This window comes from Anopheles cruzii, chromosome 2 (genome assembly GCF_943734635.1).
Source record: "Anopheles cruzii chromosome 2, idAnoCruzAS_RS32_06, whole genome shotgun sequence".
NCBI classification, from domain to species: Eukaryota; Metazoa; Arthropoda; class Insecta; order Diptera; family Culicidae; genus Anopheles; species Anopheles cruzii.
In genome coordinates this window covers 45,091,706-45,118,946 of record NC_069144.1, presented here as the reverse complement: position 1 = coordinate 45,118,946, position 27,241 = coordinate 45,091,706, and the positions used below count along the sequence as shown (strand labels likewise).

At 51.0% G+C, this 27,241-nt stretch overlaps 1 protein-coding gene across 2 annotated transcripts in view; it reads left to right on the top strand.

Annotated features, from left to right (window-relative positions):
* The first annotated feature begins 10,518 nt into the window (after positions 1–10,518).
* Positions 10,519–27,241, top strand: part of LOC128268705 (glucose transporter type 1) — a 43,730-nt gene continuing 27,007 nt past the window's right edge. The window contains exons 1-6 of one of the 2 annotated variants that reach the window (XM_053005898.1): positions 10,519–10,666; positions 11,098–11,214; positions 14,205–14,436; positions 25,745–25,910; positions 26,010–26,147; positions 26,322–26,578. In XM_053005898.1, the coding sequence (XP_052861858.1) occupies positions 10,534–10,666; positions 11,098–11,214; positions 14,205–14,436; positions 25,745–25,910; positions 26,010–26,147; positions 26,322–26,578 (1,043 nt within the window). In that variant the 5' untranslated portion in view covers positions 10,519–10,533. The remainder of the gene's footprint in view (positions 10,667–11,097; positions 11,215–14,204; positions 14,437–25,744; positions 25,911–26,009; positions 26,148–26,321; positions 26,579–27,241) is intronic. The other variant, XM_053005897.1, reaches the window with a different exon arrangement.

Sequence of the window (27,241 nt, the reverse complement as noted above, 5' to 3'; positions counted from 1 at the left end):
CGAACGGGGTTTTCGTCCCGATCCTCCGTCGGCCCTCGGATTGTTTCGTCGTTCGGACGCGCTTCCGCGTCTTTCGGGGGGTTGCGGAAAAGAAATCCGCAAACGAAGTCCCGACAGCCGAGTGAGGCGCCCGGCGCGTGGTTGTGGGAAATCGGTCGGTTTCGCCTCCGGTCGGGGTCGGTCTTTATGTGCCAAGTCGCCCTCATCGTCGTCGCCCTCATCGTCGTCGTCGTCAGAAAATCAATTCGCCGACCCAAGGCCGGGGCCCAAATAATTTCCCGTGAGCTTTAGCGAAATCGAAGCTGAGAAAGAACGGAACCGGAATCGAACGGGCGGGACGTCGGATGGTCGCCGCCACATTTTCAAATTCCCTCGTCAACCCCGGGTGTAACTGGTGCACTGTGCGGCTTCGTGTCTGCGGTTAGGGAGCGCAGCCTTCGCACACAGCGCCAGCTTCGGTAGATAATAAAATAAGATGACGTGTCCTGGCGACCGGCACAGCGCTAAACGACGCGGCCAAATCCCTGTCGGCAGCACCGGGATACTCGGGCCGCACCGTTTCGAAACAGTGCCAACCTCGGCGCGGTGCGGTTTCCCTCGCGCGCTCCCGCCAAAGCCAAAAGGAGTAACCGCCAGAGCCAGCGGAGCGGAGCAATCCGTGTCGGCGGGCAGGAATCGTAATGTTTTAAAATTCATTTCGCGTGTCGGCTTAGTCGAGTCACCTGAAATAATCACGTCGTGTTTCGATTGCATTTTTTAGATGGACCCCGGTCTCGGCGGCGACCGAGTCCTGCCCCTCACGGAGCTCAGGGAGCTTAGGGAAAAAACGGCACACGAGGTGGCCATCGGCTGCATCGTATAGCGTTGGGAAAATCGATCGACAAGCAACACAGTTCGCACAGAAAAAATCACATTCCCAGTTCGTTAAATTGCCCACCGAACAGTGTGTGTTTCCACACCAGCCAGCCCCCACACATACGCACGCACGCCACGGAACCGTCGGAATGGCTTGAAATTGATAGTTTCGGGCGGTTGTAAAGTTGACAATTCGAAATTACATCCGGAGGCAGGGACCCGGGTCGGAATAATAAGATGGTAATGGTAACTGGCTCACAGTGACTCATATCCATCGCTGCCGCTGCTGCTCCTGCTGGGTGGCTGCGAGGTCGTGTGGCGTGTTTTCCAATTTTTCCCCATTCGCCATTTGATGGCACCGCCAAACACATAACATGGCAAGGAAATGACAAACTCGAAACGAAAGCAAAAAAAACGGCGACCGAAAAACAGACGCTTAACTAGCAACTTTGCGTGTTTTGCATGCGCCGCACGATCGCTATCGGCCCGCGAGGTTTGATTGTTGCGAGTTGGTCCCCCCTGGGTGCCGTGAGCGGGCCTCTACCCCCCCATCTTGGTTTGACAACCAAATTGTAGAAGTGTTGTTGCCCGGTTGCTTTTTATTCTCATTTTACATTTCCCTCGCCGGGGTTTTTCAAAGGCCAGGAAGTTTGTGGGCCAATCGAAACGGTTGTTGGACCCCTCCCGTATTGACTGTTTTGCGTTTGTTTCCACATTCACCACATTTGGCAAACGTTGGCCATAAGGGTGTGTGTTGGGCCGCCCTTTTTGCAGTGATTTACAATGAAGGGTGCCGAGCGAGTTACATAAAACATCGGGCGACCATTTCTATGACACTGAAATCGATTTACGGCGTGGCGGCGGCGTGGGGGCCATATTGTTTGTTACAATGAATCACAGGCCACTAGGAAACACGTTCTCACACGAATCGCTCTAAATCGATCGCGAACCATTACCCGCGAATGTGGGCCACCAGAGTGTAACGCAGGGACGACAGGGAACACGACCGGCGGGCGCTTAGCGGCTGACGACGGGGTGAGCTTTACGCTGGCACCATCTTCACACCAGGCCGGCACCGAAAATTCCATCATCCAATATTTAAGCCCTTGTTGACAACTGTTTTAAAACTAAATTATTCATTCCCACCGTTGCTGCTGCTCAGCTCGCCGAGTAGCAGCAGCATCCCGGGACCCGACCGGACGTTGCGTCCGGGATGCCAGCGATGCCAATTTCGGGCTCCAACCGCCGACAGACGGTTCCGAGCCCGTGCCCGTGCCATCCCCGGGTAAAGGACGAGCGGCTCGTGGTGACGAGCGGTTCGTAAACAAAATACTTGAAAATAATTCATAAAGCTATAAAAGCCGTCCCTGTCGGGGAGTCTGCCACGCCCAGTTTTACATAGATCCCCGGCTCGGGCCCCCTGTTCCGGGGGCGGGGGTTTCTTCGCCCTTGCGCCCTTCTTACGGCCGCAGTTTGATAAGTTTCCTGCGTAGCGCCGTTTACGGGATGTAAATTATCTCCCCAAAAATTTAATGATGCCACCGTTGGTGAATTTAAATTATCGCGGCCATCTCGAAAAGTGTAGTAAAAAGTGGCCGCGGATTTTAGTACCCGGTGCTCTCACAGCCAGCGCCACTACCAGTAACTTGTCAACCTCCGGCCGGGGTGGCCAACGGGAGGAATGTCAAAGGGTGCCGGAAAACGGGCTTCTGATGATGGGTTGATAAACTAAAAACTAACGACGACCGACTGTGTGTGTGTGTGCTGGCCAGCTGTTGAAAAATTCAAAATCTCATTTTCCCCTTCGACGCGCTGCCGAAAGCTTAAAAACCGCATCTCGTCTCGTCTTTCTCGCCCTATTGCGGGAGGGCAAATTGTGCAAAGAGCTGCGAAAATGAAACGATACCTTCGTTGATTCATCATTGAAACATCATTTCGACGTCTGTGTGTGTCTGAGTGTTTGTGTGCTTTTTCTCGCGAAAGGACAGGGCACTTTTGTTCGCCATTTTGCGCCGGGCCCGAATGTCCTTGCGGGCGCTTTTTGGTGGAGCAATTACTGTGCCTATTGAGCCAAAATTCACCACGGAGAGTCACGATTCGAGAAGGTGAGTTTGCTACCTCGCGTCGGCTTCTCGGGGATACTTTGGATCGCGTTATTTTATGCGATTGCTCCTGTTAGACCCACTTAGACCTGCCTTTATTTCTAGTGATATTACGCGATGAACATTTTATAAATCAAATTTTTCACTGCCCAACCGAGCTTTATGACACACCACAAATAGAGCTGAGCATTTTCATATATACCGAGAAACATGCCGCTCGTTTTTGAAAGCATAAGCGCAAAATATTTACCGTGTTTCTGTCACTCATTCTGAACAACTAATTAAATTTAGCTGTGGCTCTTATGACCTAACAACTAGCTGAAGGTTGCTTCGATTCATTTCCAGTTTATGGGCCGGGAATATTACATTAACACACACACAGCACACAAATTTGGGGTTTGCCTGGAAGTTTTTTTTGTTTTAATCAAAGTGATCGCTGATGGAGCAGAAGAGGTTTCAAACATTACCCAACCTTTGGCTCGGGACAGTAATTACGAAATGGTGTGTGTAGGTTGATTAGCAAATGCATGAACAAGAAAATCGTGTTGACGACCATTGGCAGAGGTCCGTTTTTCCATTGAAATTGTCGGGTCGCTTAGTGAAACGTAAATAAGGCTCGCCGGTCTCTAACCATTACCTTAGACCAATCTCCAAACAGCCCCTATCTGCGTCGACCCTATCGCTCGTCGATGAAGTGATCATTTAATGTCGCTGACCGCACTATCTTGATCATCCCCTTAAGGGTTGGCCCCCTAGACTCGATTATCGCGACGGACCCGATACTTTTCGCTGTCACGCGTCGCGCGATCATTAATATTGAACGGTGCCGGGACCCGGACTACGAGGGCTAGTCACACGGCACACACGAGAGATGTTTTTCGGGAGTTCCACTTTTCGCGGCGACATTGAGGATAATTGAGTGATTTCTTGTCATTTCGCGCCCACATTCGGTTCACTCAACAACAACGCACGCAGTAATGTACAATAGGACGTTTGATAAATGATCGGCCCGCCGTCATCGTCGTTCCTGGCCAGGTCGGTCGGTCGGCCAGGACGGGCTAACATCACTAATAGCAATAATATCGGTATCGATAGACCGTCGCGCACACACATACAGCCACACGCATCCGGCATTCACGTTAATTTGACTGTCACTCGACACGCGAACCACAGAGGCTTGGGCCAAAAACTGTTTCCAGCCATTACTGTGTCCTGTGATTTGGGAGCCTTCTTTTGTTGGGGGGGCGCGGCTAGCACTGATGGCACGGATCAGAACAACATAGCCACACACACACACACAACAGTTCAACGCGGCTGACGGAAAGTGAGTTAGTGAGTGATTACCTTTTACACCGCGTTCCCGGTGGGCCCGGTCTCGATACGATTGCGTTCAATCAGCGCTATCAATCATCAAACTCGGCCTAACGAGAGTCTCGACAGCGCGAGAAGGTCACCCACACATACACACACGGGATCCGGAGCCAATGAGCTTTCGATTGAGCCTACGACCGGAGCATAGGTACTCGGAGGGTGTGAGTTTTCCCACGCTATCAATCAAAAACGGTGCCACACACGGCAACTGTTGTTAACCTTATTGTTGGCCGCCCGAGCATTGTTTGCAACATATTGACCTCATGAGTGGGGTCACGTGAAATCAATAAAGTGCTGGCGGTGATGACGGTGATGGTGGGCAAAATGGTCACAAATAAGCCCATCATCGTTCGAGAGCCATAAGTTAGGCTCAGCACGCGTCCGTGCGGTACCGGAGGATGCACACACACACACACACACAGTGAAGAGACCTCAACGCGCAAAGAATGGCATAAAACATAGTCGCCCCGCCCCGCTGGTGGCCAGAAGTTTTCGCTGGTCCGCCAGGCCCGGCCGAAAGAATTTATGAATCATTTATCACTCTATCTGTTTGATGCGCGCGTGGCGATCTTGGTTCCTTCGGCGCCCGACCCGACCCGGTCCACCGTTCTTTGGCTCGTTTTATGCATGGACAATGGCCAGTTTTCGCCCGTTCTCCCGTTCGCCCGACTCCGCTCTGGAACACACAATGCATAATTTATGGCCCTGCCGGCTCGCGCCGAGCACCATCCGAAAACTAAAGAACCTAATAATGGAGGCGCCTGGTGCCTGATGGCGGCGATGCTTCGAAGCACAAACGGGAGACTCCAACTCTCAAACTGACGAAATCGACATCCGGCCTCGAGGAGTGGACAGAGTGCGCTAGTAATATATGTGTAGGGCAGCATAAATTCTATCTTACGGCCCACAGGACCGGGTGAACGAGCGGTCATTGTTGGAGGCACAAATTTAGTACTCCGAAATTTAGTTCCTTCCGAAAGATATCAATATTTTTCGGACCTCCGTCTCGAGAGCCGGGTTGATTGATTCTGATGAATGTCTCGCCGGTAAGGACGGCCTAACGGAAGCTGCCAAATACGGCGATATATTCGGCACATGGCCTTCCCAGGGGTGATGAAGTGGATGCTGTTGGGTGCACTTTAGCAATGAAGCGGGCTTCGGTTCATCCTTCATCCTTAGCTAAATCAATAACTTCTTATTGATGAATTTCCTCGACTAATTGCAAGAAATAAACAGTCTTCAGTTTGCCCTGGAGAGTGTGTCTCGCCCATTGACTCCTGGGTTTTACGTTTTTAATCGCCAACAGATTGTTTGCCATCAACGCAAATATATTCTCCGCTGAAAAGGGGTCCCCATAACTCTGCAAGCGTCCCATTTGTGCAAACCTTTGCAAAACGACCGTGTTCTGGCTGGCACCATCATTAGTTTTCCTCGCCGATGCCATTCTCGAGCGTCGTCTTTGGCGTCCTCGTCGTCGTTGCCGTCGCCGGCGTGTTCACATTCAAATCTTCGCTCTCGATGGCGAACCCATGGCACGGCATGGCACGGCACGGGTTTCCCGTTCATTACTGGGCGAGGTCGTGATTTATGAGGTGTCCAACAGTTTATTTCCATTTAATGTCCTTAATGGCTTTCTGAAGGGTCGTTATAAATGTATGTATGTTTTATTGTGCACATCCGGAATGCTGATCACCGAGCCGAGCCGAGCCGGGATGCGTCGCGGGTTGCCCCCGCGCCACCGGAACGGAATGTCTTTGGCAGCCCATTTCTTGGAGCTCGTCAGCCGCACCGAGTGGAGTCGATTGGAAGTCGCCGCCCCGTGGAATGGACCACGTTTGCTTGGCGCGCTACCTTTTCTTCGCTACCTCCTCGGCTGCTGCTGCTGCTGCTACCAGGGTCATAATATTTATGACATTTGGGATGTCTTTTTTACCCAAAAGTTCGGTGGGCCCCTCGCGTTGGGAGTCTGGACGTGTCGTCCTGTGAGAGCGACTGCAGTCACACAATCGCCCCCGGGGGCACTAAAAATGCGTCCCCGTGTGTGTGTGTGCACTGGTTGGCAGAATGTCACAAGGGCGAGAGCGAGGGGCTCTCGTGCCAGTCCTTGCTGCTGGACATACCTTATTTATGTGTTATTCTTTGGCCGGCGAATCCCAGCGCCAGCCAGCAAATAACGCTTTAAAACGCTCGATTTATGAAGGGCGCGGACCTCCGGAAAGGTCCCTCGGATGTGGAACGCCACCATTTTCGTCGATTGGGCCGCGCCGGGCCCTCCCCTGTATCCCGTTCCGCCTAGGGTGCTCCGGCAGCTCGGAATGAGTTTTTCGTGGAAAACAAAAGTTAACCCAGATTTGGCTCGTAAATTATCGATTGCTCTGTTTGCCAAATGGGCCGAGGCGACGCGCGTGACGCGCTTTCCCGTGGAGTACTGCCTGGAGTTGGGCCACGGGTTGGCCTATTTGCTGTAATCCTTGCCCGGAGCTGGCTGGCGGGACGGGTGATTGGGGCTCGGAGATCAACAGGCCCCCGGGTGAACCCGTCGCCGGGGCGGGTCCACATGAAAGTTCCGCACCCGCAAGGACGGGTTCGTGACGAGATTAATTTTCAGGCTCCTTCTCCCATTTGGCCGTGGCGGTGTTTGGCGTTTATGAGTGCGCCGTTCCCGGAACGGAACGGTGGCTCGCGTGAGTAAATGTTTGTTGGCGAAGCGACAGCAAACGACCACCCAACGGAACCCTCCGCCCCTCCCCCTGGGAAGGTGCTTTAGAACCCTTCGCCGGGGCGCGAACCCCGGGAGTAGTCCCACAGGTATGCAATTTTCTAATACCGGAGTGTCAGATGAATGCCTTTTGAAACATTGCCAGCATTCCGTCGGCCCAGGGCGGTCGGTTGGCCGGCGGTGAAATGCAACTCAAAGTGGCACCGTGGACCGTGATTGTGCGGTTCGTGCGGTGCCACTTCCGGACCTTCTCCGGGTTCGCCTGTTGAGGGCTGCCTTACTTTTCCGACTCTGCGCCCTGCACCGTGCGGGGCAAATAAGTAGCGCCACTTACACACTCACCCACACCCACAGGATATTCCGCAGCCCCCCGGTGCCCCGGCGATGCCGGAAATGGCAAACGGATTATACGGAAGGTCGGTGTGGAATTTTTTGCGTGCGAATTGTTGATTCCCGCCACCGCCGCCCCGGCCGGGAATGCAATTATTGTGGAGCGGCAGTCCGAAGGAATTCGACCAGACGTCGAGTTATGCCCATTTGAATGAGCTTTTCTGGCTGAGCCGGCTCCCGATCGGCGCTTGTCAGCCGTGTGTCAGAGGTTAGTGTGATAATAATCGAAACCTCCAACCGGTGTAACGGGCCAAAAGCCCGGCTGGGGCTGGGGATCCTTTCGGGGTCCACGCTCCACCTTTGCGTGGCCTTTGAAGATCAAAACGCCATTATCATTCCCACGCATCGGCCGCAGCGCGGCGGGGTTTTGTTGTGCGGCTGACAGCTGCCTAATAGAAAAGCGCTTTGGTCCATCAATTAGTTGGCGCTTTTATCTTCTGACACGCGTGCGGCGTATTTGCAACAAACTGGCCCTAATCCTGTTCGCGCCGATGATGCCTGATTCTGTTCTGATCCAGCCGTACCGAGCGCCCAGCGGCTTATCCGAAACTGCCAACTCACCCGCGTGAGACGCCGGGGTCCGATGGATCCAGGGTATCCTATCGCCGGGGCCGAGATTGCCCGGCGATTGATTTTCTTCAAGATGGGCTTGCCACAAACGCACGCACGGTTGCGCTTCGGCTCATCATCCCCGGCGCAGGTTTGCGCTCCACTCCACAAGACCACAATCTTCCGGTAAACTAATTCCGGTGACCACCGGCCGCCCATCGCCCTCCAAATCGCATCGGTCCCAGTCCAATCCAACAAAGAGCACTCGGGAGTGGAAGGAAGGGAGCGGCTGGGGCCGCATCCGGTTCAAAGATTATCGCAGAAACCATAATTTCATAAACTACTGATTCAACACAAAAGGGCTGCCGGGGAAAAATCATATCACAAGCGAAGCGAGCGTCCGGATCAGCCCTCCGGAGCGGAGGTCCTTCGCTCCCCAATCCCCAAGAGTGGTCCGGTCTAACGAGCATCGTTTGGATGTTCCTGAGCGATCCGTGCGCCCGCCCCGAGTGGAGAGTGTTACTGTCCATGGGCTGGGCCCCGGTTGTTCGGACGCAACCGGCCGTGAAATATTATTTAGACCGCACATATTTACTTATTCACCGGTTTTCCATGCCGGTGCCTCCGTTAGGCTGGCTGGCCATGGTTGGTCAGTCAGTCAGCCAGTGTACGTGTGTGTTCTTCGATGTATGTGAGAGTGGCCCACTACCGGACCTCACGTAGCACAGAGGCGAATAATATTAATTCCGACAGCAGAGGCACATTTCTTTACCCTCGGCGGACGCCATTTGCATAAACTGGTCACACTGGTGGCGGTGGCGGCGGCGACGGTGGTGGCGGACGGTGGCTCTCGGCTTCATTCTTCTCTCGGCCTCAGTGTCTCCGTGGTGGTGGTGGTGGTGGTGAACAGGTGATTCCACCAGTGGCATCATATGCGTTTTTCCAACTTCGTCTTCCACTTCGTCGTCCTTTCGACTAGAGTCCGTGCTGGACCTCCTGAGATAACCGACCCCAATAGTGGTTTGCAGCACGGTGCCCTCCGTCGTCGTCGTTGGACCTGTTGTGTGGTTCCGACGAGAGTCGGCAACGGCTGACGGCGTGACTTGGCTTGTCTTGACCGTGCTCTGCAGGAAATATGCGGCCCAGTTCCGGAAGGAAGTGGAAAATGTAGCACGTCTGGCGGAGGGATCTGTGTGCGTGTGTGTGTGGGCTCAATTGAATAGGAACCACCAACGCCACGCGGTGCTGCTCCTGCGAGGTATCGGCGATGATACTCGGAAATGGGCAAAAAGCGGAACTAAGTCCAATTGTGGGCTTAGTTGGCCCACCGGTAACGACGACGATGACGGTGATTCCTCCTGGTTACGGGGCGAGAAGTTGCAATTGAAGGCTACGCCTGGTTGGTTGAACCCTTGGAGCTATTTATTTGCCGGTTGCTGCTGCTGCCCGAGACACGGCCAGACACGATTCGGGAATTATGGGCCCTCCGGCATGAGTAACTCGTGTTTATCGAAGGGTTAAAACCGGAACTTCACTTACCCGGGTCCGGGGCACGTTTGGAGGATTCACATTCTTTTTGTTAAAATAAGTTACGCCGTGTGCAGAGTAAATACACAGAAATTTCCATGCCTTTTTTTTCTGTTCCTTCTGTTCCGGTGGGCGTCCGATGTGCGTGTGTTTGCTCTCTCGGCTGGGATAAATAAGAAATATTGCCGAAAGGCTTAAAATCACAAACCATGGCTTTCGCTTCCATGAAGCTAAATCCGGACCGGTTTCTGGGTCCACTAAAGTCACGCCTTCAATGTCAGTTGGGAAGTTCATAAAAATTTGCTAGTGGACGTATGTTATTTCCTTTACAACCTCTTAACCTATTTGTCAGGAATCACGAGAGTCTAAATAGTTGAATGGTCTATAAACAACCAAACTCCATTGTAATTCTTTGCCTCAGATATTTACTTCATAAGTACATCCTATGAGCTCCACTGTCTATCTGTCTATACTCAACGGTTCGATTCTCTCAGACTGCTTGAATTAAATTGCTCGAATGAATCAAATGAGTGATTTAAGGTGAAGTAACAAAAAACTAAAATTGTTTCTGCACGAAGTCCATGGTTAAATTCTCGTACTAGCTCCATTTTAGTTTCCATATAAGGCGAGGCCACAGCGGTCCATAAGAAATGTTTATTACTAGTATCCAATGATGTTGTAAACTTTCGAATAGATTATACGCTTCCGTCGCTCTACTCGTTCCGCCTGGTGTCGTCGGATAAGCCTGTGGCAACGGGCCAACACGTGTTCTGACAAACTAATAAATGTACATCCCGTGTCTAATACCACTAAATTAAGAATATTTTACATTTTTCTCATCCTTTTTCTCTCTCTCTCTCTCTCTCTCTCCCGTTTCACACACTCGCTAACACGCTGGCTAACCAACTAAACATCCGGGATCAACCGGAACCGGAACGGCATCGCGCGCGCGCACACACACACACTTCACTCCTTCACGCACACGTACGCATCGTCCCCACAGTCGGCCGTCTCCATGTTATGGCGACAAACGGCGACCCTTCGATGATCTCTCCTCCGTCTTCCATTTCGAACGGCCCCGAGCCTCAATTGCCACCATTACCGCCACCGTTACGATCGACACAAGTGCTGCAGCCGTTATCAGTGTTTCCAGGTTTGTTGTTGCGTTGTTGAACTCCCCAACTTCCCATGTCAGCCACCCGGATAATGTGATAAATGAGGTGTAGTAGCAGTAGTTACGCTTTAATGCGCTCCCCCCGTTATGCGTTCGGCCGCCAGTCCCGGCCGGCCCAATCCTCAACTTATTTTCGCATGTTATGTACTTTATTTTAATATACTTCCCGACCCCACGTGCCCTATTCTCTGTTCGTGTGTGTGTGTATGTTTAGTGGCAATGATTTATTTAATTTTATTTGCTGATAATAATGTTACGATTCCGATCACCGCCTCGCATGTAAGTAATTGTGTAGCTCATTATGCTTTTGCGTAGAGAAGCCCCCGTAGTTCCGAGCGGAACCAAGCGGTTGGAGTGACCACTAATCGACACGAATTTGTTTGTTTGTTTCTCGCCCTTCCCGGGAGCAGTATCGACATTGAGTCAGGAGGCAACGTATGATTATGTCTTTAGTGGGCCCCTGGATTCACAGGCCCTGTCATCAACACTCAAGCTGACCTCACCTCCGGTACGAGTACGCCCCGACGGTAAGTACCTGGATCGTGTTGCAGCAGCATGTAGCTACCGGGGCTTTTGCGGGCCACCACCTCCCTCCCGAATTATTCAATCGTTCCTTCGGTTCCATCTCTTCTTGTTCCCTCTCCTTTTCTGGGGTTCCATATAGTTTCAATTTCTGGGCATCCCGATGGGCGCCGGGAGGATACGCGCGCCGTGATCCGAGTTCAATTGCAGAGAATGAAGAGATTCGCAGAATCATCAGACGATCAGAATAAATTGCTCAAAATTTGATTGAAGTTCTGGCGCTCGTGTCCGAGAGTGCCCAGGTGTAGGAGGCCTTCCATCTTCGGGTTGGTGGGCAGGGGGGTCTCATGCTAGGGAATCGAATCAAATTGAAATATCTCTTAGCAAGCGGCCACCAGGTGGTTCCCTCCGGTAATGACGATGCCCGGGGGCCAGAAATCTCCGTTGTCTCAAGCAGTCGCAGGGCAAGCGCTGGAAACGAGATCTATCCGGCAGGTGGGACCCGACCGCCCCGAAGGTAGAAAAGGCGAAAGGTTCCAACCTTCAAAGCATACCATTTACGTTCCTTTACAAATGAAACATTCTTCTGCCAGTGCCCCGGACCGGAAACCGGGCAGGTCCCTGGCCGTGTCCCTGCTCGAAAGTTGTTACCAACCTTGTTGTGATGTTTATTCACTTTACAGCCGGAACCCCCCAAGGAGGTATCACTAACCGGGCCGGGCTATGTTTGATGAAAGAAAGTGGAGGTAATCTAAGGCAATCCATACGGAGCCCGGGACCGTTTTCGCCTTTTGCCGATAACGGCCGAAGGATCCGCAACAGATCTCAAGGCACAGAATGTAATGAACCCTCGCTAACCTCTTTTTTTCGGGTCCCCACGCCCCAAAGCTCCCAAGCGAAACTTCACATGATCTGGGCTCCCCTAATGGCCAGGAATGGCCGGCTCTGGTCCAGGAATGCTGGAACGGAATGGAAAGAAACCCGTCCAGCCGCCCCCGGGGGAACGAGAGCGGCAACAAGATTCAAAGTATTTCGCCTGAATATTTCATTGCAAAGCGGACTGCTGCTGCTGCTGCTGCTGCTGGTAGTCCGTTAACTAATTTAAATTAAAATTCCTCCTCCGACTATCTGTCTCCGGGGACCCGTTGGACCTTTTCCGTGAACCCGTTCCCGGCGCTGACGTTGGTTTATTTGCCGTAGCCAAGAAGTAGACGAACCACTATCGCCCCAGGAATCCACAAAAAAAGACGAAACGAACGCCGCCTCGAGCGTCGGTAATCGGATCGAATGTGCAGATTGATTAGAGCCTTCGATGGGACTCGAAGCGGGCCCCCAATCGGACGGGGCCTCCAAATGCGAACGACTTCGAGACCCGACTACCTGTGTATAGCTGTGTGTGTGTGTGTGTCGCTCCACTCATCAGAAGACCGCCGGGTCCTTTATAGCCGGATAGATAGCGAACCGGGGAGGGTTCCGAGAGAGTTCGTGGAAATTGACGCCATCACACTTTCGATTCCAACCAGCCCTCGTGTGAGCCCTCCGGGGGGCAAACGGGAAATGAGTGGGAGCGGAAAAGCGACTCGGAACTCGGAAATGAACCCAACGGCGGCGACGAGGACTGTCCATTACGTTGGCGGCGCAGGTGAGCAGAGGGCCACCGGTGGCCGGACAGCTCCGGAGCTCCATTGCGATGCCGGATGTGCGCACGGTGAAGCCGATTTTCCATTAATATCCTTCCATTCTGGTCCCAGTGAGGCCCCTTCTGGACCGTGCGCAGTGTTTTTGCAACATTGCAACATTATCATTCCGTAACGGGGCCCGCCACGTATAACACGATAATTGAACCGTAAACATTCTGACAGTTTTAATTTCCAGCCCGTTGAGCACGGGCCCACCGGTGGGCCCGGCCGGTTCAGCTGGTGCCGCTTCCGATTGGTGTCGTATCCAGTACCCACCTAGGGCCTGGGTCCTTTTACTGAAGTTACGTGAACTGTGCCGATAAGACAGTTCCGTGGCGCAACTGGGAGAGAGAGAGTACCGTGCGTTGGTGTAACAGCATCGCGGTTCGAAAGCGGTGCTTCGGTGATTGGAATTCATCGAAGTTGTACGTGATTAGGGGTCGGGACCTTTTATTAAAATATTTTAGCACAGTGCCGCTTGGAAATCATCAGGTCTAATAAGTCTAATTGACAATATGACCTTAGTGAAGGCTTGGATGGATTTTAATCGATCCGAATCGGGTAGGAACTACGGCTCCTGGAGTTCCAATTTCTATTGGAAGGCTAAATGCAAGACTCATAAGAAAGGGTTTGTTTGTTGAGTTTCATGTATGAAGCGATCTCTTTAAATAATTAATTGTGACGACTCACGATTCTCCTGTTCTTATGCTGGTACCACATATGTACATTAAAAAAAAAGAAACGATAAAACATTGGCCTAAATGCAGACAGTGAGTCCACACTAGAGCGAAACACAGGCGATGATTGAACATTGAGCCGAGCCGATCGGCCGTAATCGATGGAGTAAATTGAAATGTCTTCGCGGGGTGATTAGAATCCTTCTACGGCCACCGGGATCCATTTTCCGAACCATTCGGCGGCCCATTCGATTTTATTGTTACGACAAAAGCAACGTCCAACAACGACGCTTTTACGAGCGGAGGTACGAAGATAAAATGGAGCCCGCGCGCACCCATTCGGTTTTATGGAATTGCGCCCGCGCCCGTTTAGGGCTTCTTTAAAATGTACCGCCCCCCGGTTCCCGCTGCTTCCGGATCGTTCGAGGGGCTTTGTATTTGTTCTAATCCTGCCTTTATCCTGTCTCCGCCCCCGAAAACGGGTTTCCCTTTTTATGTTTGTTGATCCATTATGAAAAATTCAAACAAACAGCTATTGGTAGACTACGTCGCGCGCACACACACACACACACCTGCTGCTTCAGATGCCACGCTAGTAGCGCACCCTCTAATCTAATCTCTTCCGCTTCAACCTAAAAGTGTATCTTCCTTTCCGGCATGCCGGCCCGCCAGTCTACCGGTCCCAGTCGATCGATTCGCAACGGAGCAGTGGCGTAGACGATGGGCGTTCGTCAACCGGCACGCGTCACTCGCCCGGAAGCGGACTTAAGCGGCCAAGGTACATAGGCGACGGCACCGGGTCTCTCGGCTCACGGAAGAGCGATCGGTGCGATGGGGAGGACGCGGAATCATTACGTCAATTGCTTATCGAGTGAGTAACCCTTTCCCGCGTTGTAGTGGTCCCCCACCTGTCAGCTGTCAGCATTTTGAGTTCCGTTTCCGTTGGAAAAACCTTTTTTTGGCCACCGGAAGGCCGTTCCATCTTTGACGGTTGGTGGTGTTATTTCGTACTCAAAGAGATGGAACGGCCGGCCAGTGACATCGTCGAACTGTTACTTTAGCCCCCGTTTTTATGTTTCGCCAAACCAATCGAAGAAGGCATTTGCGCACACTCGTTACCATTCTTTAGCTCGTCTTTTCGTATTTATTTAGTGTCACACTCTCGAACGGTACAAAAATTGCTAAATTACCCCCCGGAAAGTGTATGAAATAATTCATTTTTCTTTTTCAAATCAAAATTGGTCAACTTACCACGAACTGTTCGAAAGTGCCTTTTAGCAGAGCGAGGCTCGTGCCAAAGCTGCCATTTCATAACCTAGTCGGCCAGTGGCACTGTCGCCTTCTTTGACTTTGGATCCATCTTTTCACCCATTCTTCATATCGATCAACTCGCTGTCAGAGTTTTTTGACACATGTTCGCCATCTCTCTCTGTTAGATTTATATTTTTCTGCGCTCTCTCTCTCTCTCTCTCTTGCTCTCTTTCATTTCTCGTTTCATCTTTGTCTGGTCTTCGTGGTTCCTCTCTTTGATTAGATAGCCAATTTACCAATTCCTTGCTCGGATTTGTTTGTTTCTAATTTCTTGTTACGTTATTCGGTTATTATTCGTGGCATCTAATATTTTTCGTTTCTTCCATGCTGATGCCCTTACCAATGCATTTGTCACACCACCTTTGTTTTTATATCGATGTTGTCTTGTTCTATGTACACCCATGTTACTATGTTTTACATTTTCACACTGTTCCGCCTTGCGTTTAAATGTCGTTGTTAGCGTTTAACATTGTTTAGTTACTGTGCTGTTAATAATGTTAAGTAAGTATAATTGAGTGTACAAAAGTGCATTAGATTGTGTGTTACTTTGTTTACAAAACTTTAAAACATTCTAATGCCACTTTCTATCAAGCGCTACCAACAAAATAGCGAATCCTCCGTGCTCCGTGCTTTCCTGGGAAGCATATTGATTACAGTTGCCAGTCACGTAGCTGGCAGTGGACCCCGAAGGTTATCACCACCTTTTCGAGGTCCTTCTTACGTGAACGCGCGCGCTATTGCCTGGAGCACAGCTTCCAGGAATGAAAATCGATTACACATCCGAGGCCCCGGAAGCTTGTGTCCCGAATTAAAAATGTATGCATTTTTTATGTTTTCATTAACGAAACTTTCAACCCACCAAGCTACCCGAGGCCCTCGGGCGCCCGGGCTCTCGCTGGAACCTGATCTGTCCAGGGATCAATATCGTCGCTTTTGGGTTTCTCGTTGTTGGAACACACATTGACTTGCTTTGTTGATTGGGTTTACCAGTTTTACGATATTGACAATCATTTCTTGCCTTCCCGGGAGCCTGTGGGAACTTTGTCTGGCTAGAAATCGATTTTTTTTCTGTATCCTACGCTACCGGTCAACCAACGAAGAAGCTTACTTAAATTCAGTCAAAGTCACAGCGAACGGTTCTCGGCGTTCAGCTTAAAGCCACTAAGCCGATTCCTAATATCCGGAACCATCCGCTCGGCGATCCGATTTCAGAATCGGCGCAGAGGCGTGCCGAGAAGAATAAATTTAAAGTCGTCGTCCTTACCATACAATGGACCGCAAGCAATGCAACCAATTGGTTTTCCCGTCTTTCCCCGTTATTCACATGTTATGATGCGCGCCGGAGCCGGCCACGTGCTGTACTTCCGTTTCGTATTCACCGTTAATCCGACCGCCCTGATCCGCAACAGTAACCCTTATTTGTGGTTCGGTCGCCGCCCAGATCGGTTGCGGAACGAAACGGGGACGCAGAATTGAAAGTTAAACGAAAAGTGTACGCCAACATATCATGGCGCGATTGAAAAATTAATGAAATTAAATCCAACCCCGTGGCCAAACCGGACGCTGCTGCGGTGCGGCCTGAGATTGCGAGAAGCATAAAATGCAAACGAATGCCCGGTCCCCGGGAATAAAGCAAACCGAGCCCGCACGTGTCGGTGCATCCGACGTGGCCCGGAGGGCAACATTCGGTATGCAGTTCGTTATGCTCGCAGTGCAGTGTGCAGTAAAGTGCACATTCCCGGCTGAAAAGCGCAGTCGGCTCTCTAAGTCGGACTCGTCGTCGGTTTTTCTTCTGTGCGGTAAACCGGCAACCAGCCCAAGGCGCCAGAGGCACGGGCACGGGCCCGGGCAGGCCAATTGTGTCCTTAGCCTTTGCCTCCCTCTCTGCTTAAGTATGCATGCATGGGACTGCGTTTGCCTGTTGGGGCATTTTGTGGTCAAAATCATCCCGAAACTCAGCGACGACGACGATGGCTCGACGGTCTGCCTAAGCCGTGCTCAAACTTACCCGACTACCGAACGACTCCCGCCCGAGCTGTCGGTCAAAAGGCAAAAGGGGAGAACCGCACACCCAGCCACACACATACACAAGATGTGAAGTGAACCGGGAGCATCCTTCAAAATGCAAATCTGCGGCCCAAGCCGCAGATGCTCGAGCCGTTTGACGGCTGCCGGCTTCTAATCCGGTTCCGGACTGCGTTTTTCGACGTACGCCGCCGTCGGCGGAATGGATGGACTTACGTTGCGGCCAATCGTATCATCCTGGCCCGGCCCGTCCCGGGAATGGTGCTTAGAATTAGAACGGCACACACACGCACACACTCCCGGAGCAATCTCTTACTTTGCTCCCGTTTGATTAACATCACTCCTTTGACGACACTTCATGGTAAGGTTCCCCCGGACGCCAACCAGCAATGGCTGAGATCTGGTTCGGAGTTTCTGATTTTGACAGGTGAAGCTTTTATAGGAAGCACGCCGGAACCAAGACGATGTATCACTTATTAATAGAGTGCATATTTAAGCATCCCTTTTCGCGAGGGATTGCACCATTTTCCCGGGAATCGCGGTTCACTGGCAAATGGGACATTGGGAAACCCTCTCAGCTAGTCGCAGAACTTCCCCTCTTCGGCGCTTCCTGTTTTGCGTGCGGCACGTTACTCCGGTGGCCATTTTACAATGCCCAGAAGGAGTTCGGGCTTTTTATGTGGCGTGTAGAATGCGCTCACAATAAATTGTACCGAGCCCGGGCTACGCGACCTCACTTAAAGCCCTCGGCCCTCGGTGATGTTGACATGTTGTGCGGAGTTCAGGTCCAGGCGGTTGCGGTTGAAGTCCATTTCGCTGGGAACAACGTGGCCGCATCTCGTCGGAGGACATCTCGTTTCTAATTGCACCCGAGCACCGCAACATGAAAACTCAATCATGGTGGTCGGCCGAATTGCACGTCCTTCTTGTTCTCATCGGGGGGGTCCTGCGCACGCTGCCGAAAATGTGTCATTCGGCCGGCCCACCCGGGTGTTGAATTATCGAGGGAAATAAGGAGCGTTCGTTGCGCGCGCGTTCCTTCGGCTCGGTCGAGACGCCGGGCGACCACACATCGGAGCTCCCACTCTCTCCCAAGCGTCATCAACGAGTCATGACGAAGGATCGTGTGATGGCACCCACATGGCTGCCAGTATGCTGCTGCTCCATCGCACAGCCAGGATATTCGAAGGAAATGAGCTGAATTTTCGGTTCATCACCCCACGGTGTGCCCTACGTTGGGTCTGAACTGGCAGTCAGGAGTCACTTTTGAGTGCTCTTCGAGTAGTGCTCCTTGCGGTCCATTAAAGCAACTTTCCGGACCAGATGTCGATACCGATCGGAGTACGTTCGTTCCGTTTTAATGAACCAATCGTTCGAAGTGCAGAGTTTTAATCTCATCTCCACTGCGTACGGTAAACATGGTGCATCGGGCAGCGGGTTGTTCCCACTTTTTTTGTCCGCTCGCACATGTAACGGGTCCAAAACCGCAGCAGCCCACAGGAAGGTCGATGATCTTCGGGGCTGATGGAAAAGGGCTTCACATACGGGACGGCTGTGGGGAAAATCTGTTCAGTCAATAGACTCTTCCGGCCGGTGACGCAAGGACATCCTTCATAACACACTCACCATGGGGCCAGTAAACATCGGAGGCCGACGACGGTTTCGTCCGTTCCGCTTTCGAGCCGGTGGCGGGTGCTACGAAAAAGTCTGGACCCAGCCGGCACCCCGAAGGCTCAACCGATGATGGACTTTGATAATTTAATTTTCGGTTAAACTGTGCAGACCGAGACCGAGGGCCGGGCCTCGTTTGCTAGTCGGAAAAATGTGCCACGCCCGGCCGGACAGAGGCAGGGCCACATCAAAAGTTCCCGGACTCCCGGGGAACCATATTCCGATAGTTTGGGTTATCTAAATGCAAATGTAATTGAATTGGCCTGGGCTCGTGTCCTGTATGCGCAGTCCGCTGCTGCAGTCCCGTTCCGGGCAAGGAGGCAAATTTTAAACGCAAACAACCGCCTTCGTCGTCGTCGTCGTCATCGTGTGCGAAGGCCCTGCACAAGAAGTGCAATCAATCGATCGAACATTTGCCATCTTTTTTGATGATGTTTCGTGTCCCTGAACGGGGGGGGGGGGGCATGGTTTGTGGTTTTCGTGTTGATTCACCCTGTCCTTGATGAATTTGTGCATTTTAAAGCTTCTGCTTAAACTTTTCGTCGGTTTCAAGGGTTCGTATACTCGGGCGCACCGTGTTTTGGGCATCTAGATAATGTGGCACTGTTTGCACAACTTCAAACCGTTGTTTTGATCCTTCCGCACCATCCTTTTTTTCGCTCGCATTTTGTTGCGCAAAGCTTTTAAGGTCAGTTGCTAGCAGGCTGACTGGCTGGCCGAGAGGCTCCGATTCCTGGGGGGCTTTTTATAATCGTACTTTGCCGGCGGCAGCGCCGCACCGTTTGAAATATTATACGCCTTCGTGCAAAAGAAACGCCCTCAAAGAAAATGGTCAAAGAAATGCGGGAAAGAAGCAGCAGAGGCGGATAGAAAAAGCGAACCTCAAAGTGTAAGGAAAATCTTTACACGCCATCAAGCACATGAACACAATGAAACGTGCTTCATTTATCTTGCTTTACAAACGAACGAACGAACGGACGACGACGGCTCTCGTCGTCGTCGTCGACAGTGTCGGGGCCGGACAGGCACTTCACCAGGTTGGGAGTCCACCAGTGTGTTCCGCGTTTGCATTTGGGGCCGCGTTGTGTGGCCCAAAAAGCAGCGGAACAAACGAACGCAGCGCGGAACTCCTTGAAGCGCACGAAACGAACGTCTCCTAAAACGCCATCCATCATTGCACCATTTGTTCTGTCGTGTGGCCCATTTTGGGAGCTGGGCATCCGTTGTTGTTTGTTTGTTTGTTTGTTTGCGTGCTGGTTGAAGTTGTCTAGAGTTTTCTCTCGAAAGCGGCCGTTGAAATCTCCTTGAGTTTCGAACAAGATTTTTGGCCCACTGACGTTGGGCGCTGATTATGCTCTCCCCACACAAAAAAACAAGAAGTAGTTTATTGTGGGAGGTTTCATGAGGTTTTCTCCTCGGTCTCGGTTGATGCTTCACTTCATTATGCCGTGATGCTTTGCGAGTGATTTGATGACAGATGAATATGAAGCAGTGCAGTGCCTGGGCTGGAACGTTTCCGGGTCGGTGCGCTGTTCACTTCACATCTTTGTTGCGGACCTCTCTAGACCTTTATGTTTTTCTTTATGTTGATGCATTCACCCGTTTCATTTTTGTTATTTTTAGAGTGACCCTGTTTCGCCTTCTTGGCATTCGGCAATTGTTAGTTGAGTGTTTAATCTGAAAGATGAACGATAAAGTAAAAGTACAACATACTCCATCGCGTGTTATTTGTGGTAGAAAAACACAATATAGACACCTTGCTCATCTTGAGCCACGGACGTCGGAAACCCTATCTTAAATCGCCCACAGACCGCCCCGGGGCGTGGGCCGTGAAAAATTGTTCCAACCAAAAACCGTTGGCGTTGGCGATAGCGAGAACCATTATCGTCTCGCGACGGTCTCGACGTTTTGTTTCAAGCACCGGAGCGGAGTGATTAATGGTTCACGCTCCGTTTTGGGATCGATCCAAAGCGTCCGGAAGTTTCTTCGGCTCCACCAGCTCCGGTGTTGAATGATATCAATTTATGATCATCATCATCATCGTCGTCTTTCGAGCCGCCGCCGCCGGTTGCCGATGGAGCCAGATTTTCTTACCGTTTCGCAGGTTTTTTTTTGTTTTTTTCCCCCCTAGGGCCTTCTTCCGCAAATCTGCGTCCCTTCAGCAAACAAAGTACCGCTGCACAAAACGAAGGACTCTAATTTTTGCCCCAACCCACAAGTCGGAAGGGGTGTCAAAAGAGAGAGTGAGAGAGCGGGCAGTGCCGAATGAAGCAATTGTTCAACGACGTTGACGTTTCCAGTTCTCGAAATATTAATATTACAAATTGCCGTTCAGCCACGCGCGGTGGAATAATGAATTCTGTTGATAAATGGCCTAATATTGACGGGACTCTTCGTCCTGTGCCTTTTACATCGTCATTTTCCTCACGTCTTACTTCGTACCAAACCGATTTTTTGTTTGGGTTTTTCGGTGTGCCCACATAAGGGACACCTTATCGCCCTGCAGACACCAGACACCGTCTGAGCAGATCGATCGACACACAACAATGTGAAAATAAAACGCTACTTTGCGGCCTGGAAGAGGGTGACTTGCATGACTGCTAATGCGACTACCGAGGGGCCACCCCACGCGGGGGGTCGGAGAAAAAATCATTTCCATTTAACCAGCAACTTTTAGCGACCCTCCCCGGCGGCCCGGCTCGCGCAGTCGTTGGATTATCGCATGAATACGAATTGACAAATATTCATTTATAAACACGACGACGACGGCGACGACGACGGTGAGCAGGACCGTGAAAACTGGGGGCGTTTCGTGGGAAACCCGCGCGCTCGAAGCACTTTTTCGTGTCTCGAAAACCAAGCCCGGAGATCCCCGGGGGCCACGGTTTTCGGGTCCTTTTTCGGGAGCTCCGTACCATCACATGGGAGCCCCCAGCGCACCGTTTCGTTTATTGAATCAAAATAGAGTCACCACTTAGAGTCTAGAATGTTTCTTTGAGTGAAGAGTTTGGTTAAACGAAACTTATAGCCCGACCGGAGCCCTTCCTTACCGGGCTAATTTTACTTCGAAACACGACTTATCAAAACCACATCATAGCATGTGACCGAAGAAACTAATTCCTAGCCCCGAACCGGACAGGATGAGGATTAAATTAAACTTTCATGATAAGCTTTTATTGCCGAAACCCGGTGTCCTCTCTGGTGGGGGGGGTCGAGTTTTCACGCCTAGCACAAAGGGCACCCCAAGCAGACCCAGGGAGATGAGAATTACACACACGCACACTCTTGCGTGTGTGTATGTTTGTTCCGTGCCTCATTTGTTCCGATGTGCTTTTGTGGGCGATGGAAAAATGTCGCCCTCCCGAGGGCCAGTCGAGTCGGCCGAGGGAAATTGTTGAGAAAATTACCGAGCAAACTTTTGATTAGCGCGCGCCGGGGGTACCAAGCGGAAGATGGATGGGATCGGGAGCGGAACCACCCCAGCCCGGCCACTTTTTTGATGACTTTTTGAGCGTTGCAACGGCACGGGTTTCCCCCCCCGGGGGTGGGGAACTGAAAGTCCCGGGCGAACCGGCTGGGCGTCCCATTCCTGATCTCGTCACACTGATTGAAGATTGATTGCGCGTCGCCGCCCGAATTAGGGAGCTGCCGGTCACCAAATCCCGGTCGGTTTTCCCCGGGTTTTATGGGATGCTGCTGTGCTGCGCGCGCGCGAAATGTTCAAAAAAATAAATCACCACCAACTAGAAACGAGCGTAACAAATTTTAATCCATTTTTTATCGCCCGGCTCAACTGTGGCTCAATAGAATTTCCGATTCCAGCGGGCAAATCAATGGCCGATTGAATGGAAGTTTTCTTCCATTGGTGGTGAATTTATTTGAATGTTTCGATTTTTACAGCATAAAAGTTGATGTTCGGTTTGGCGAACATTAATTCGAACATGCTCAACACGCTCGGTACGTGGGTCAATGAGTTCGGCTTTGAACGTTCAGAAAAGCACTCTTTGAAAACGTCCCAATGGAACGCTTAAAATCAGGGAACAAAATTTTGTTGATTGTGATAAAGTAGCGCCACCTATGTGATGTCCTTCGAACTGATGCTCCTGTTTAAAGATTAGATGGTTTGTCATCACAGAGCACTTGGATGTAGGGATCGAAAGAAGCCCCAATTTCCTTGCCAACTATGATAATAGACGGAGCATCACTTTATGTTCATTTTTGTCTCGTTCGTTTTATATCATTCGGTTAGATGGATTGTGTTGTTTGCAAAATTTTTCCTTTTCGCGATGTCTTGTTTTAAGTGTCCTCCTCTTTCCTTCAGTACACGTTCTCAGTTCATTCTCTTCAACGTTTTATGTTCGGGACTCAACAATCAAACATCGTTTGACTAACACCGACCACTTTCCATGCTACCTATTGTTCTGCCACTGTTTGTTTGCTCTGTTTCTCCGTTTCTCTCGTAGCACCTTTGTAAACCTTCATACGCGAGCGAATTCAAACGGCGGCGCTACCGGAAGCGGCCCCTGCTTCCAAATAGCGAAACCGATCGCCATCGATCGATAGAAAACAAAAACAGAAAGCGCTCGCAAGCAAAACATAAACACGCACACACAAAAACGGGGCATTAGAACGGGGCCGGGCGCCGCAAAACGGGGCGACCCGCCGACCGCGACGACCGCTGTACATAACGTGTGATTGCATTGCATTCGCCGTGTGCGCCCCCAACGATCACCCACCCGCAGGCATCATGATCATGCTTATCACATACCGGCTGGTCAGTGTGACGCTCGCTGCATCCAGCATAATCGTAGCATAATCGCGCATCGCGCACGTGCACACAAGCGTGAATTGATTCGAGTGGACCGAAATCGAAACCGAACCCGAGTAACAATTGGCAAGTTCCTGGGAACCGTTGGGCGAACGACGTTCCTTTAGCACTTGTCAAAATTGAACCAAATGCTAAACTCCCGGCAACCGCAACACGGGCTCTCTAGCGGTCTCGCTAGCAATCGGAATTGGGTGGAGTTTGATCAGGCCGCAGAGAGGAGCTTTGATGCCAATCTTAAGCACGCAGACAGGCAGCAGTAACGCAGAGACGAACGCTGCAGCAAAGTTTAGATAATTCGGAAACAAAAATTAAACCTTCAGCCGAGCGCGAAGTAAAAGCAAACAAAGTTGTCCAAAATGTCGTACGGTGATATTTCTTACGGGTAAGTAAAAAGACCGCTGCCGGGACAGCGAACGGCAGGAGCAGGAGGCTTCCTTAGGCAGGCAGAGTCAAAAGTAGAGCAGAGGTTCGTGCCTCGGAAGGTACCGTTCGGTTCTGGCGCGTGTTGTGGTTGTGGTTCGAAAATGGAGCAATCCACATCAATCCCGGAATGTATCTGCTGCACACATCACCCGGACACACGCACATCATGCAACACACACACACACACACAGACTGACACCAGCCCCACCAATCTCATGCTCACTCGCCCCAGAGGCCAACACCACTTTTCTGTTCCGTCTTCTCTTAGTTTCGTTACGTTTGCGGGTTGCCGGAAGTCGTTTGCCTGTTGGGTTTTCTTTTCTTGCACGGTTTGCTTCCGCAAACCGTCTTCGAAGGTCTCTCCATTCTCTCGTTTCGCCTCGACCAGTACCGAGTATCATTTCGTACGGTTTGTACAATAATAATCTATCCTTGTTTGCTTTATTATTGTTTCAGTGTGTTTGTTGATCGATTTCTTTTCGTTTTGGACTGAGTACGGTATGCGTTGTGTCAAACTTTAGTAGTAGAACCGGTTCCTCGGCCCCCAAGACGGCCCCCGGAGGACATGCGGAACGAAAGCTCGCGTGCGTGAGCGTGTGTATATTAAGCATCCCGGGAACGAGGAGAGAACAAAAATCCCCACATCAAGTGGCCAGGTTCTTTTCTTCCGACCCACCCAAAGACCGACCCCACACATTCCCTGGGTAGTAGTGTAAGTTTTGCACACTCACACACACACCACTCATTTTCTATTTGCATTCTATTCCGTTAGCGACGTTACATTGTTACCCTTTTTTTTATTTCGTTCGGTTCGTGTTTCGTTTTGCCCAAAACTGTTTCAGGCAGCCAAAGTGACTGTTGCGCGCAGCATAAAGCAACCGGTTCCCCGGAATGGTTGCTGGAAAGTTTTCGAACCATAAACACCACCGTCCGCATTGGCCGCCTATCCAACCGATCCGTGGCAGAGTCCGATTCGGCCTTTAAATTTAATAGCTCCTTAAATTAGTCGCGAGGCAGGATCTGAAAGCAGGACCAGGTTAGTGTAGGTTTTGCTTTTCGATCGGCAAACTAGCAAAATGGGCACAGAAGTGCTGCGCTTTTGCGACAGCCACCCGAACAGCTTTCGTCTGATGCTGCTGCTGCTGCTGCTCCTGCTGATGTGCTTCATCGAATCGGTCAAAATTTTCCATCTTTGTACTTCACAAATGACGCACAATCGATGCGCCACTAAAGGGGGAACGAAAACTTGACGATCGAATCTGATCAGTTTGACCACGTTGCTCCGCTCAGCAGTGAGCGCCTGCTGCTGAAGTCTTGCAACATTTTCTTGCTTCCTACCTCTATGCTTCGGTTTTCGGTTTGTTGGACTCTCGTTTCGTTATGTTCACTATTTTTACTTTACGATTTCGTTTCTCAACCTGTACCGTGTACCTCATATCTCTACTCACATGACTCACAAACATCACACTTCATCCATCACGTCTGCGCATTTCTGAAGAGTCGCATCTCTTACCAGAAAAACACGTAGCTATATGTAGCCAAGACCTGTGTTTGATACGTTCGTTTCATTTTCATCGCCACCACCACTAATCTCGTGCTCTCCGTTCGCCAATAATATTGTTAAAGTTTTCTTTACCAGAAAGAAACGGGCGAAAAGCTTCATAACATTTCGCAAAAAAAAAACGCCAAAACAAAAACGAGTTCATTCATTCGCTTGAGTATTCGCGTTCGCTTGAGACTTATTAGAGCCATAACTGTCGCGGCCTTTCGTTCAACCTATCCATCGCTCTATTTCTCACTCTCTCTCTCGCTCTCTTTCGCTCTCTGTCTCTCTGTGTCGCTGATTCTATCCATGATTCCGTGCTCCACGCGGGCTTCGATCATCGATGTTAATATGTGTTCCCATTTTTGTTCGCCCCAGACTGCAGAAGCAAGTCAGCGTGATGAGCATGAATCTGTCGGCGAAGCTAGACGACCTGCAGCGGGGTGACCGTCATCTGGAGACGACGGTCGCCCTCTGCGAAATCCGGACGCAACTTCAGGAGCTCACCAAATCGGTGGAGAGCTGCCAGACGGAAGTTTCCGAAGTAGGTCGACACCGAAGGCTCCGATGGCTCCGGGGCAGTTCCAGTTTCTAATCCGCTTCCGCTTTTTGCCGGTTTCGTTTGCCAACTTTCGGCCCACAGGTGAAACGTGATATGGTAGCAATAAAACACGAACTCGATACAGTACAACAGGTCAAGGAGGAGATCGAGGAGCTGCGGGAGTACGTCGATCGGCTGGAGGAACACACGCATCGGCGGAAACTGCGGTTGCTGGAACAAGTTAGTTTTAGGAATATTAATGCATGCACTTTGATTTTGAATAAAAGCTCCTTCCGTTCCCCGTTCAATTTTGTGTTCCATTTTGTGTTCTTTATTATTGAGTTCAGTTTACGTACCTCATTTAATTCTTACCACACTTTTTACTAATGAAGATTGTTCGCATTCGTCGCGCAGGGTTTGACGTTCTTCCTGACGTACGCCATCTTTGCGGCCGTCCTGGGTATGCTCCAGTTCGGCTACAACACCGGCGTCATCAACGCGCCGGAGGTGAACATCGAGAACTTCATGAAGGACGTCTACAAGGACCGGTACGGCGAGGACATCAGCGAGGAGTTCATCCAGCAGCTGTACTCGGTGGCCGTCTCGATCTTTGCGATCGGCGGCATGCTCGGCGGTTTCAGCGGTGGCTGGATGGCGAACCGATTCGGAAGGTATGGCCTGGGGCATAAATTTTAATCGCATTATGCACTGGCCGGGCATAGCAGAGATAGCAATGGCTCGCTCCAGCTCGCTTCGGCTTGTACTCTTATTTCGCGGCCAACGAATGCAATGATCCACGAATCCGATAGCGGACCCGACCGGCTCCGGGTGTTCGATCGATTAGCATCTTATGAATAATGTATAATGGAATTGTCAAACCAATGTCCACCCCGGGCGGACAATCTTCATTAAGGATGGCCTTCCGGTTCTCCGGTCATCGCGTCGGGGTTTGTAACGCGCACAAACAATGTGTGGTGCCGGTTTTGTGTTTGTCCTATGTGTATGATAAGATAGAGGCGCAACCCGCGTCTCTCACCGGTTGCACTGTCATGCATTCTCATTAATCTATTTTATGCATCTCTTCCAACCATCGTGTTGGCGGTGCATAAAAAGGAATCCACAATTCATAGACCGCGCGACGGCCCGGTGTAATTGCATTTCGCAAATCAAACAACTCAGCCCGCAATCGAAGGACTGGATGGATGTTTGTTCAGCTCCTTCGCCCGTTATCGATGAGAAATGCATCGATTTCTCGTTGCCCATAAATATTTAGTGATCGGCTTTCGGCGTCCCAATCCCCAGTGCACCGTCGTAATGTTCGCTCGCTAAACAGT